Source organism: Neovison vison, chromosome 13 (assembly GCF_020171115.1).
Source record: "Neovison vison isolate M4711 chromosome 13, ASM_NN_V1, whole genome shotgun sequence".
Classification (NCBI taxonomy): domain Eukaryota; kingdom Metazoa; phylum Chordata; class Mammalia; order Carnivora; family Mustelidae; genus Neogale; species Neogale vison.
This window is the reverse complement of record NC_058103.1, coordinates 90,001,395-90,014,258: the sequence shown is the minus strand read 5'-3', so window position 1 is coordinate 90,014,258 and position 12,864 is coordinate 90,001,395. Positions and strand designations below refer to the sequence as shown.

Here is a 12,864-nt window from a genome sequence, read left to right as displayed (position 1 = left end):
TAGGAATGTGAATTTATCACTCCGCCCTCCCCGCCACCACTCCACCCTTTGCCCTTTGTAGCTCGGCGGCAAGAGCAGAGCGGCGGCCACCACCATAAATAAAACTGGAACCTTGTCCTGGACCCATGACACTGTAACTAATGTCATTCAGCGTGGCAACACACAAGTTGGATAATCAAAGAAGACCTTCAGCTTTCAGTGGGCTACTCTATTTTTAAGCATTAGCCTAAAGAGAATGGCCTGAAAACAATATCATAGCAAGCAACCACCTCTGACACCTTCACCGTTTTCCCAGAATTTCCAGACGAACAGAGAAATAGGAGTGCCTGGTTCCTCTATGAGAATATACTGTGATTTTTTTTTTTTTTCCCCTGTCACCAGAGCCTTAGAGTCAACCAGGGACATATAAAACCGAATACAAACAAGAGGGTAAAGATACATTGTTACTTTAAAATGTGGCAGAGTTGATCTTTCCCCAGAAGGGAACAGGGTGAGCTTATAAGAAAATGGACTTGAACAGCTGAAGAAGAATCTAATCTCCACCTTACAGACGAAGGTGCTAGAGCACCTAGAACCCTTCTGTGTGTCTCCCAGAAACACAGGCCATGTTTGCACGTGGTTTCCGCAACTACAGCTGAACCTGATGCTATGAGCTTGGACACGCATGGGGCAAGGTGCTGCCCCCCACCCCCTTTTTTTGCCCTCCTGAAGGAGACGGCTCTAGTTAAGAGTGTAATCAGCAGCGTTTACAGACTCATGAGCTCCTTCCAGCCATTTCCCTGTGACCAAGGGAACTCTCATATCTTTTAGCATAAATAACAAATTGACTTATACATGCCATGTAGGGCCCTAGACCAGTTTTGAATAAGGTACATTCCTGGCCTATTAAAACAAAAACGTCCTCCTTTCTAGAGGGTGGGTAGTGACAGCTGGCAAAACCTTAACTGCTCCACTGGTCATCAGATTTCGAGAAAGGGAGAACAGTCACTTATTACTATTTTTTTAAATCAGTTATCAACCTGTGTCCTATGCTAGCAGCAGGCAAAGCAAAACTTTCTCTTTCATCTTGACTTACTGTGAGATGCTGGAAGAGCCATGCTCTCATGATATTTGTTGCTACTTTGGGGAAAATGCCTCTTTTCTTCTGGCGTTTTTTGTCCTTGTCTGGGTCGTCGTCATCACCTGTGCCAGGTGAAGCTACACTGTTGTCTAAACCATCCCCTGGTCGGGAAAAAAAAAAAAGGAAAATACATTAGAGACAACACAGAAAGGGGGCCAATGACAACGTGCAGCTGACGAGCTCAGCTAAGCTTGTTGAGAGAAATCCATTAAGCGGGTATATTCTCTTTCATTAAAGTATAATTGGAGACACAAATATGTAAAAGACAAAATTAAACCAGCCCTCTTCAAATGTTAATTTTGTGTGTCTCACACTCGCCCATATCATTAATTCCATTATAATTGTGTGCTTGACACAGGGCAGTAGCTCTTTGTCAATTACGGAATCCAATGTGGGAAAACCGCCATCAGGAAACCCATTTGGTGAAAATGCGTCCCCATCCCCATAGTGAACACATACTGTAGGGTAATCAAGTTAAATGTTCTGTAGTCTATATATTCTAGGCAGCCTGCATAGGTGACAGTAACTGTGTCACTGTTCATTGCACATAACACACTGCCTGCTCAGCCCTCCTAGGACTGTCACCTCCGAAGCACACACGTTCACACACTCCTCCGATGACCCTGCACTCAGCATTTGCATGACAGGAAAACTTTTAGCTCTCTGCACCACTGATCGTGATCATTATCATTAAAAAAAGGAAAAAAAAAAAAAGAGGTACATGAAGGTAGGGTGCTCACTTAATCAGAAGTTTCTATCAACATCTACGTCTTCTGTGTCTTTCTCTGGCATTAATTGTACATTAGCAAAAATCATTTACTTTTAACAGTCATAGTTATTTTTTCTTGCCCTCCAGCAAAAATGCCTTGAAAGCCTGCCTGGAGGGCATCTAAATTATGTATCTGAAAAACTCTTCTGGCAAGGCATTGCAGGACCCCTACTTTCTTAAAATTCATACGAGCACGTCTTCCTGTTTTTGGGAAGGCATCAATCAAGGGCAGCAATATATGCCATATCCCTACATTAATATTTGAACTAATAACTTTTAAAAAAGGAAAGAAACAAGATCCGACTTGTGGCATAATCAAATGCAAAATAAATGAAGAATACGGGGACAGCACTGGGGCTTTATAGATGGCTGTGTTTTCCTTGCACATCATTAGCCTGGAGCCACACGAAAGAGGAAAACAGAGAAGTGGAGAGTTTATGCTCCCTGCTGGTGTTTAAGAAGCCAGGGTCCTGGAAGGACATCTGGGAATTGCGCTGAGATGGGGGTTTTTGTAATTTAAGAATAGACATTCATTAGCAGTAAATGCCATAAATCCCATGCTAAGTAAAAACCTTGTCCAAGAAAGCCTAAAACAATAAACTCTGTGCTCAATGTAGCCTGAGCTAGACGCTCTGCAGCTTCCGGGGGAATGCTGGAGAGCCACCAGCTCATTCCCAGACCTGCTTCCTGCCCTTGGTCGGGGCTACCCCGAGACGGCCTGCCTACTGGGCCCCTCACCTTGCAATTTCGGTGTCGACTCCGTGGGCTCCCCAATACCTGTTCTCTTCCTTTCTCACCAAAAAACCCTCAACCTTCTTTGACCAGAGAAGCAGAAAAGCCACAGCAAAGAGCTGGCAGATTAATTTTATTGACATTTCCATTTTCACTGCAATGTGATACCCTCCATCACATGGAAGAGATGACCCCCACTATTTACAGACTGACAGGCCACTTCATTACAACCACCCTGCCCCAAGGCAAAGCAGCTCCCTTCCATCTGCCCAAACACTAGAGCATGACCCCGAAGTTGCTGTTCTCTTTTTCTTTGCCGTCTGTTATGATAAAAAAAAAAAAAGAGAGAGAGAGAGAGAGAGAGAAAGAGTCAAAGGGACCCCAAATCGTCAAAGAACTAATCAGAGTACAGGGAAACAAAAGGCATTTGACTTTTCAGTACAGGCTCTCCGGAAGCCATCTTCATCCGTCTAGCCTCCCTATACACCCATGTATACGAGGGATCCTTGCACAAGGAGACACACACACATACACTCACACACACAAGCTCGAGCAGGGACACGCGTACACGCTTTCCACCATGCCAAGGAACTGCTGCAAGGCAAATTCTCACCCGCACTAATGGCTTCTGACTGCTCCCTGGCAACCCTAGCATTTTAACCTGGGTGAATGTACTCTCCAAAATACAGACACTGGAGCGATCTCATCAGCTGTTCATGTGACACAGATGGAGAGTGGCTATTAGGAGCCAGGCAGTGGGCCTTGGGGATCTGAGGTGCTGTTCTGTAGCCCGAGGCAATTTTGAAAAGCAGTACCCGGAGATGAGGAAGAAAAAAAAAAAAATCCACACTGCAAGTCCAAGTTTGAAGTCGGTCAGTCTGTCTGTCTACCCACCACGGATAAAGATATCTTTGTCTCTTAATGTAAAATCTATGTGGGCTATCTGGATGTACACTGCAGATAATGTATGTATGGAATGGCTCTTCCTTCAGTGTCTTCCAAATATAAAAACACACACTGTAAACAATGCCTGTGTGTATATATTTCTTCCGAAGCACATATGGTTTCTGTGTATATGTTTAAGCTGAAATTGTCAGGATTTTGTTAAAATCTCATTTAGCTCTTTTTGATAGATTTTTGAATATACTTATTTTAAAAGGTTAATTGCTTAATTGGGGGAAGTTCAACCAAAAGAAAAGAAAAAAAGAAGAAGAAGGCATTTGCCTTTTTTACCCAATCAGTGACCTTAAAAATGAGACACTGCATTTCCACAGTGTACTTTCTCGTGCTTAAAAGCAAAGAGGGCTGGTAACACCTTCAAACTATTTAGCTCAAGAAAAAAAAAAAAAAAATATATATATATATATATATATATATATATATATACACAGCTAGATGGAGAGTCCTTTGGTGACTGACTTAAACTGGGGACAGTAGGAGCATTACATGAATTTTAATATAAAGCAGTCCATTCTATGTAAGTGTAAAATATTTGAATTCGGATCCAGTGTCACAGATGATTGTAGAGAAAAATGTGCCCGTTTTTATAGTAAGTAGATATTAGACATTAGATTTTTAAATTAATATTAGTATCTATACCTCCTTAAAGCGAGAAGTTTTCCTTTCCAAATAACACAATAAATGACATTGGTTTTTTTTTTCATTGTCCAGTGGACAATGAACCAGCTCCATGATGGAGAAATAACAGTAACATAAAGAAAAATTGTGAAAGGAAAATGTGTAATCTGCAACCTACAATAAAATTGTGCAGAGGATGATGGAGTTAGTGGCTCTTAAAATGGACATTGTTTTCTTGTTTTAAGGCTGTGTGCATGTAAGATGGTTGGCAACCGCGGGCACCTGTGCAAAACGTGTTTCTGTGCCGAAGAGGTTTGTGTGTGTGTGTGCATGTGTGTGTGTGCATGTGTATCAGCACAGATGCTTGTGCCGAAAGCAGGATAACATAATAGCATACGTCTCAGCATGTGAAGTTAAGATTCAAAAGTGTGGACTCCTGAGGGCAAGAACTGTTTTTTGCTTCCCTTTTTATCCTGAGAGCACACCTCTGTATGTGACCCGGAGCAGATACCCAGTGATTCTATGTTGGGTGAGAGAATGACTGAACTCATCCAGGAGCTTATGCAAGGACCCTCCCCTCTTTCTGAGAATCCCAAACGGGCTCGATCTCGCTCATTTTAGTGCCGCAGGGGTCAGGTTGCCTGTGTGCACACAGTCACTTCTAAACACACCAGGATTGGTGCTTCTCTGAAGAACCCTCTGATCATTAGGGCCTTTTGTGGGGGCTGAACCACTGGCCATTCCAGCAGCATTGCCATCTCTGATGATGAAAAACTAAAGAAAAAAATAGTGGAATGCGCCTTCTAAAAGGTTGCTCATCCCTTCTTTGAGGGTACAATCTAAATTTGGGGCAAAGATACTCCCAAGAGCTGTGTATTACCGGAATGTACCGTGTGTGACCATGGAAAGTAGTAGTCAAAGCCTGTAGATAGACAACGCTGAAGTGGACTGAATCATCAGGGGAAACCATGAAAAACACAGGTCTCTGGACCTTAGCCCAGGTTCATCGGCTCAAAATACCGCAGAGCAGGGGTAAGGAATTTATATTTTTAACACATTCCTTGGGTTTGCGTATGCAACCAGCCTAGCACTGGTTCTCAAACTAGTTTTTGGAAGCCACTGAACTAGATGACCTTCCAATGTGGAAGAAGATGCAAGTTCTGGAACAGGTAAGGAAGTCACAAGTCTATCCTACTGCCATGCATAGCGTCGGTGGTCATGGTGAGAAATTGCAGTGTAGCCCTGGGCTTATTCACTGCAGAAGAAACCCAGTGTTCTCCATCACATGTACTGACCAACACAATGGAGCTTCATCCTAGTCATCTGGTGATGAAAGATACAGAGAAAGAAAGAAGCTCTAGAACACTGGCTCTCAAAATGCAGACCAGCAGCGTTAGCGCTGATGAGGAAAGAGAAATGCAAATTCTTGGACTGTCCCAGACCTAGTGACCTTGAATCTCCAGGGTGGAGCCTAATCATCGGAATGGTACTAAGTGTTCCAAGTGATTCTAATGACCACTCAGGTTTTTTGTGTTTTTTTTTTTTTTTTTTTAAGATTTTGTTTATTTATTTGTCAGACAGAGCACAAGCAGGGGGAGCAGTAGGCAGAGGGAGAAATGGGCTCCCTGCTGAGCAGGGAGCCCAATGCAGGACTCAATTCCAGGACTCTGGGATCACGACCTGAGCCGAAGACAGATACTAAACCGACTGATCCACCCAGGCATCCCACCATGCAGGTTTAAGAAGCAATGCTATAGAGCTCAGAGAAGATCTCCTTAACTGGCTACCCGTGGCAGTTACTATCTGAAGGCCTGTATCTAATCTCTGGGTCTTCCTCCTGTTTTAAGACTCTGAGGTCTGGGGTGCCTCAGTGGCTTAGCTGGTTAAACATCTGCCTTCAGCTCAGGTCATGATCCCAGAGACCCAGGATCGAGCCCTGCCGTCAGGCTCCCCGCTCAGCAGGGAGTCTGCTTCTCCCTCTCATCCTCCTCCCTCTCTCACTCTCAAATAAATAAGTAAAATCTTAAAAAAAAAAAAAAAGAGAGAGAGAGAGAGACTCCACAGTATTTTGAGAGTATCTGTGGCTAGATTTATACCCATGCTCTGGAGAAGTCACACATACTTTCCGTAGCTAAGCATATACCATGCTCAAAGCAAGGCACTGCTCTGGGAAGCAACCCCAATCTACACCTACCTAAAAAAACACTACTGAGAGAGTTTAGTTACAGAAAGCTAAATCCTGGGATACCACGGGTATCCAGGTGTAGGTAGAATCCATACCCATAGCTATGTGGTCAGGGAATCAAGGATGGATACGGACACATTATGAGAGGATCCTCTAATAATTCTAAAGCAGAAATTTCCAGTCCAGAAAATCTAGATCATAGAAACTATCTAGGCAAAAGGCCATCACTTCCTTTCATTGGCATATTGCCTTATTCCATTTAGCCAAAAAATCTATCTGTATTTTAGAGATCAATTTCTTGGCCTGGAATAAACCAATGATACAAACAGTGACGACGTGCTATGATGAGTCCAGTATCATGGGGATGTGGCCTTCCTTCCCTACCAGAAATACCATGCAGCAGGCAAGAGGGTCCATCTTCTTCTACCTTTCTACCTTCTCCACCGCCCTTGAGAAACAAAACAAAACCCAGACAATTACCAATGAGAAAAATGAGGCCAGGAGTTTAGGTTGCTGTTCAAGAGTCCACTGTTCTGCGTGGTCAAGGATAAACTAGAATCCTGGCAACTTCAAGTGCAGTCCACTGGAATGCTCACATTAATATCGTAGGTTATCTTCTACTTTTCAGAGCATTACCTCATTGGAACCCTGTTATCAGTGACAGATCTAAGCAACGTTTAGATCTCACAAGTGAAGGTCTAAGTGCAGAGGAGAGATTAGATCTACAGTGGAGGAGTTGGGGCTGAGCTAGAGCTGGTCCAGACTGGTCAGCTTTCAAAAGGAAACGTGCAGCTTTTCCCCAAAGAAAGCCTTCACCTGAAGGGCTTTAGTTACCTGCAGTATAGCAATAGGCTTTGAGGCTAGGGATTTTTTATAACGAGTTTATTGTCATCCAAGTGGAGACACCAGACTGACCTTCAGAGCACAGAGATGCTACAAATACTTGAGAAGCCACACCCACTGTCCCTATAGTCAGGACCTTGGGAGCGCTGTGCAGTCCTATTCAACACTTCATAGCACTGTGATCAAAGTCATATATCCCCCTGCCCCAAAGTCACTTTTTAAATGGTAGAATAAGGTTTCTGTGACATTTGGCACATCGTCAAGTAACAGTCATCTAAAATTGACCTCTTGATCTGGTATGAGGACACATAAGCATGTATTTTGGTTGGTGGCATTTGTATTTCTTTTGGGTAAGTCAGTGGTGCATTATTTGATCCCCACTTCCCCAAGTTTTGGACCAGGTTTAATAGTTAAATACAGTCATACAAAATATATGTTGTAAAAAAGAATGATATCTCATCTGAGAGAATATAGCTTTCTTCCTCCTCTTTTTTGCTAAACAGAAACTCACTGTATGCATTATCATTTTCATTGTATGCCATGTAAATTCACTAATTTCATACACATGCACATACATGTATCTTCTCATTAGTCTATTTCCAAGAATTAGGTATATTGACAAATACGTAGATATTTATGTACGTGATCACAAACCTATATGCATACAAATCAAATTGTACCTTTTTCAAATCACTCACCAATTGATACACAAGTGTCCAAGTTTATTAATGAATGAACTGCATATTTTTGCCTGCTACACCCCCCGCCTCCACACACAAACACATTTATAGAGTACTTCAGATGTCTATATTTAATGTTAAGTATAGTAGTCCCTTTTCCACACCATTTCCCTATCTCTAGAATACAGGCCCCTCTTCTTTATCAATACTGCTGTCACTGTCATTATCTTCATTATCACAAATAACATTCAGTGGGCTTTTGCAATGTTCCAATCCTCACACCAAATGAATGAAATAGCTACTATTACCAATTCCATTTTACAGATAAGAAAACATAGACTCAAAGAAATTAAGTAACTTGTCAAAGGTCACATAGTTAGGAAGTGGCAGAATGTGCTATCCTTCAAAGCCCAGGCTCATACCCTCTATCCTCTCCCTTAACCTGCTCAGAGGACAAGAGAATGTGAAAAGTGAAACTAGAGGCTAGATAAGCCCTCACTGCCCTAGACACAAACCCTAAGTGTGAGGTCTTATATATTTACATCCGTGTTCCAAGGGGATAGCGGGCAACAGCACATTTAAAAGTAAGTATGAACCAAGAAACAAGCAGGTACATATTTTACACCGACAGATATATCCATTATCTAGAGATAGGTTCATTATTATTCCCTGTGGATGTAAATGTCAAATTAAATGTGATTTTGAAATAGACGCATTTGCAGAATTTTAAAGACTTTTCTGAGCCAAGGAATCATTCAAGTTTCCATGCCTTTAGTCCTTTCCCCTTGGCCTGGAATGCCCTTTCCCTTCATTTTAATTCCTCTCCTTCCCATTCTTCTTTGTCAAGGCAAACTCCTACTCAACCTCCACAACCCAGTGAAAAAAGGAAACCCCTTGGCAAAGCTTTCTCCAGTTTTCATTAACAGAGTTGGGGTACTCTGCTTTCTACTTCTTCAGCAGTTTCCCCTAGCCTCTGTCATATTTACTTTTGTTTTACAACTTATCTGTTGACTAATTTCTCTATCCTATTTGACTGTGAACTTTCCCAAGGCAGGAGCTGTGTCATTTCTGATTCCCAAACCTTGACACCATAGTAAACATTGTAGTGTTAGTGGCATGGGCAAATTGGCAGCAAGATTCCCTTAGACATATTAGTTGGACCCAATCTGAACATAACCTGCTTTGAAGAAACTGTCCATGATGGTGGCCCCTTGGCTCTGGTAACCTGTTCTGGTAGCCTCCAAGACGTGGGCTCCCCCGCTCCCCTATCCCCACTCTATAAGCACTGGGTATCATGATCTCATGTCCAGTACTGTTTGCAGATGTGTGTGGTCCTCCTCGGAGATTCTCGTTACATGTGTGAGACGTGTCACATACTGCTGGTGAAAACAGTACTCCACCTCCAACCTGCCCTATTTCAAAGGGGAAGAGGGGCGGTGGGAGACAGTGGGCTGCCCGTTGCCCAGGCTGCTCAGATGACTTGGTACATTACAGTTAAAAGTGAAGTATTAAGTAGTCAAGGAACTGTAACACACAGTACCTTGGGAACCCATTTTCTGTCATCATTTCTTTGTTTTTTTTTCCCCCCCTCTGGATGTAATACTTTGAAAATGGAATAAAAATATACTAACGGTCAAAATATATGTATATTAGATACTATGAGTCAAAAAATAATTCTTTTTGTGGAGTACCTTCTAGAAGTTTAGGACATCCCATTGAGAAACCTGCATCAAGGTTTCAAATGAGATGAAAAAAAGAAGCAGCAGCAGCAGCTGCCTTTGCCTAGTTCTGTTCTCTGCCTTACAAAACTTGCTTTCCAAGAACCATCCACAAAGTAAATCTTTTTGCACATGCAATTTTTTTTTTTTTCACATCAGATCAGGTTGGGGGAGGGGGAAGCTGAAGACCCAGAAATGTGGGGAGGGTGAGGGGCCAGAGGTGGGGTGAGGGGCCGGCAGTGAGACCTGCTAATTACTGATCTCTTTTACTCTCCTGCTGTGCTTAACTGTCTGGACACGTTAAAGTGAAATTTTTCTGTGATTTTTCAAGTGACTAGTTCATGGCCCACTAGCATGGAGGGAAGCAGAAGAGATGAAATGCTTTCGTTTACATGCAACATTTACTAACCGTGTGGGTTTCCGACATTAAAGAGAGGACAGTGACCCAGGCCACCTTTTTCACACTCAAAAGAGCACTGAAAAAACAAGTCTTCATCGGCTTACCTCAGGCTTCCCTGGTCCTGAACACCCTCCCCCCGGGGTAGGAGCAGAAAGGGAAAAACAGAGGGGATTTTATCCTCCTTTCTCTTCAACTTTTCAGGCGGTATAAGCAGCATTTAGCAAATTCAGCCCCAAATGGCTCCAAATGCTCAGAGCTGCAGGGGCTCCTTCTTTGTTATCCTCCCTCTATTTACACAGGATTTACGCAGGCTCTCCACTGAAGAGACCTAAAGCACTTCCATTCTCACCGGCTCTGCCCCATTGTGGCCCCAGCCGCTTCACCCAGGCCGGCCATGGGGGATTTCTGCAACCTGGAGAAGAAGGCAACACATGGCTCCCTAACTGGGTGATCCCCTGCCAACCTGGCCGGTGCCCGCAGTTGCAAAGTGGGGGCCTGTGAAGACAGGCTCACCTTCCAGCAGAGAACCAAAAACCCCAGCCAAGGCTGTGCGAAAGCGTGTCCAGAGACAAATAACGTGCACTTTAAAATATGCATCTATATGATATAATGCAAAGTGGTGGGTGAAAAAAAAATTCAGACTGCAGCTTGGATGAAAACCACTTCACCCACTGGTTGGAAAAATAAAGTGTAAAAACAGACAGATGGACACATATGTAAATGTGGCTGTGTTTTAGGCTTGAGCTGGCAACGTGAGTGTCGTAGTATAGTTTTGCACGCCTGTATTTTCCATATCATGTTGAATCCTGTTAACTGTTGAACAGAAACATCCTCATACTGGTCCTTGACCAAATCAGTCCCCTCGATTTACCCGTCAGGAGCCATAAAATGGCTTTGTTTATTGACTGGAACCCTCTAATCCTTTAGAGCATGGGTGAACAGAAGCTTGCAGTACCCTTCGCCCATGCTTCACTGAAGTTGGTTTCTCTCATTTGAGATACGGAACTTCACTTGAGAATTTTTTAAAAATATTTCCAGAAAGGACATTTAGTCTCACTTGCCACAGAATTCTCCAAAGGATATTGACTGAACCCAGTAGAGAGGTATAATCCTTGGCCACTATAATTCAGCAGATGGCTTAATCTCCAAAAGTACAAAAGAATTGTACTTTTTTACTCAGTTACCTGAGAAGCACACAGAAAAGTAGAGTCAGTTCTGAAGGTATTCACAGTACATCATAATAAAGCTCTTCTGGGCACTCTAATGATTCATTTTTAGTGATCTCTCAAATGCCCTTTTCCACAGTTAACACTCAGATTTTATTAAGGTAGAAAGCAGGGACAAATGTCCACTCAAGTCCCAGCTCTCAAATTTGACTCTACTTGCACTATACACTACCTACAGCTAAAGCTTTTTTAATGTTCTGTTCACCTCCCTGGAGTGGCATTTCAGCTAACAGAGTTCACAATCTTTCAGCCCTAAACACAGAAGGCTGCTATCTTCTAGTCATCCTAGGAATGCGCCAGATACCATCATCTCCCTCCTGCTACACAAAGAACCAGAAAGAGAGAGACCAAGAGAAGACCAAGCTGATCATGTTACCAAGAGTCCAGAATGCCCCTCTCGGAAGGTTAATCTTTGAACCAGTAAATGTTATAATTAGGAGCCTTGAAGTTGGGCTGAGGCTGGCCATTGAAAGAAAGACCCTAAAAGAGAAAGTATGAATGGAACACATTTCTTTCACCTCATGGTTGACACAAGGGTCATGATTTTTATGGGAAATGATACAAAAATGAGTTGTTATGATACAGGAGTCCCTTTCCCACAACTCCTACAAAAGAAAAAGGGTGGTTGGGGAGAGATGTCTTCCCAATTTCACTTAGCTATGTTTCAGTACAAATTGTGAAAATTATGCAAATAACTATTTTGGCACCTTTGCTAGAGGAAAACATTATTAAATTATGCTCTAAGTATTTTGTCTGCTTTAGTAATTACTCTCATGTAACTGTAAATATAAATAGCTGTTATTCTGTTTAAATTTTTAATCATGCAAAATATTGTCACACAAAATGTCCTTCTGTTACAGTCTAACTGGGATTTTCTTTTTTAAAATATCCATATTTAACTGAAGTGGACTATTTTTAGCATTGTAAAGTGTTTTAGTAAAGATAGCTGGCTAACATCTCTGAATCAACAGGTCTTTCAAGGAAAGATATGGCCTTTATATTTGCAAAAAGAATTTCCCACTAAAGCTTCTTATATAAAATGCACGTTTAACATTTTACGCTAAACTACAATATACTCAGTCTGCTTCCAGGGACGTATTGACTCCATCAAGCCTATATTTTCAACATATGCTGCTAATATTTTCATTTTTATCATTAACAATAGGATTTTATATCTAATTGTCTCCTAGCATACCTTATTACAAGATGAAACGTTTAAGTACCAAACCAGTAACAAAATTTGTTGGGAGAAATAACAGAAAAGCATAGTTCTAGGGGGTAGAGTTATTTCATTCAGTTTTTAGGATTCTTACCTTATTATCTTATTTGCTATTTATAACAAAAATAGGGACAATACATTTTTATAATGTCAGACACTTGATCAGTTTGAATTCTTAATCTGCTATCTCCCTATAAATTTATAACAGCAGATAATGATTTTCAAATAGGACAACAAAAACAAAAAGACTTATTATTTCTCCCACTTTCTTGATTGTAGTAAATCGAAAACAATAGACTATTTAGTAAAAGTGCAACTTTGCAACTGACATTGTTAATGCAAAAAGAAATTCTTTAATCTTAAGAGAAAAGATAGGCATCTTTATGATAACAAC

At 41.8% G+C, this 12,864-nt stretch overlaps 1 protein-coding gene across 8 annotated transcripts in view; it reads right to left on the bottom strand.

Moving 5' to 3' along the window:
- MEIS2 (Meis homeobox 2) overlaps window positions 1-12,864 on the bottom strand; it is a 209,234-nt gene that overhangs the window by 144,341 nt on the left and 52,029 nt on the right. For all 8 annotated transcript variants that reach the window (XM_044231616.1, XM_044231618.1, XM_044231619.1 and 5 more), the window contains one exon: window positions 1,076-1,221. In XM_044231616.1, the coding sequence (XP_044087551.1) occupies window positions 1,076-1,221 (146 nt within the window). The remainder of the gene's footprint in view (window positions 1-1,075; window positions 1,222-12,864) is intronic.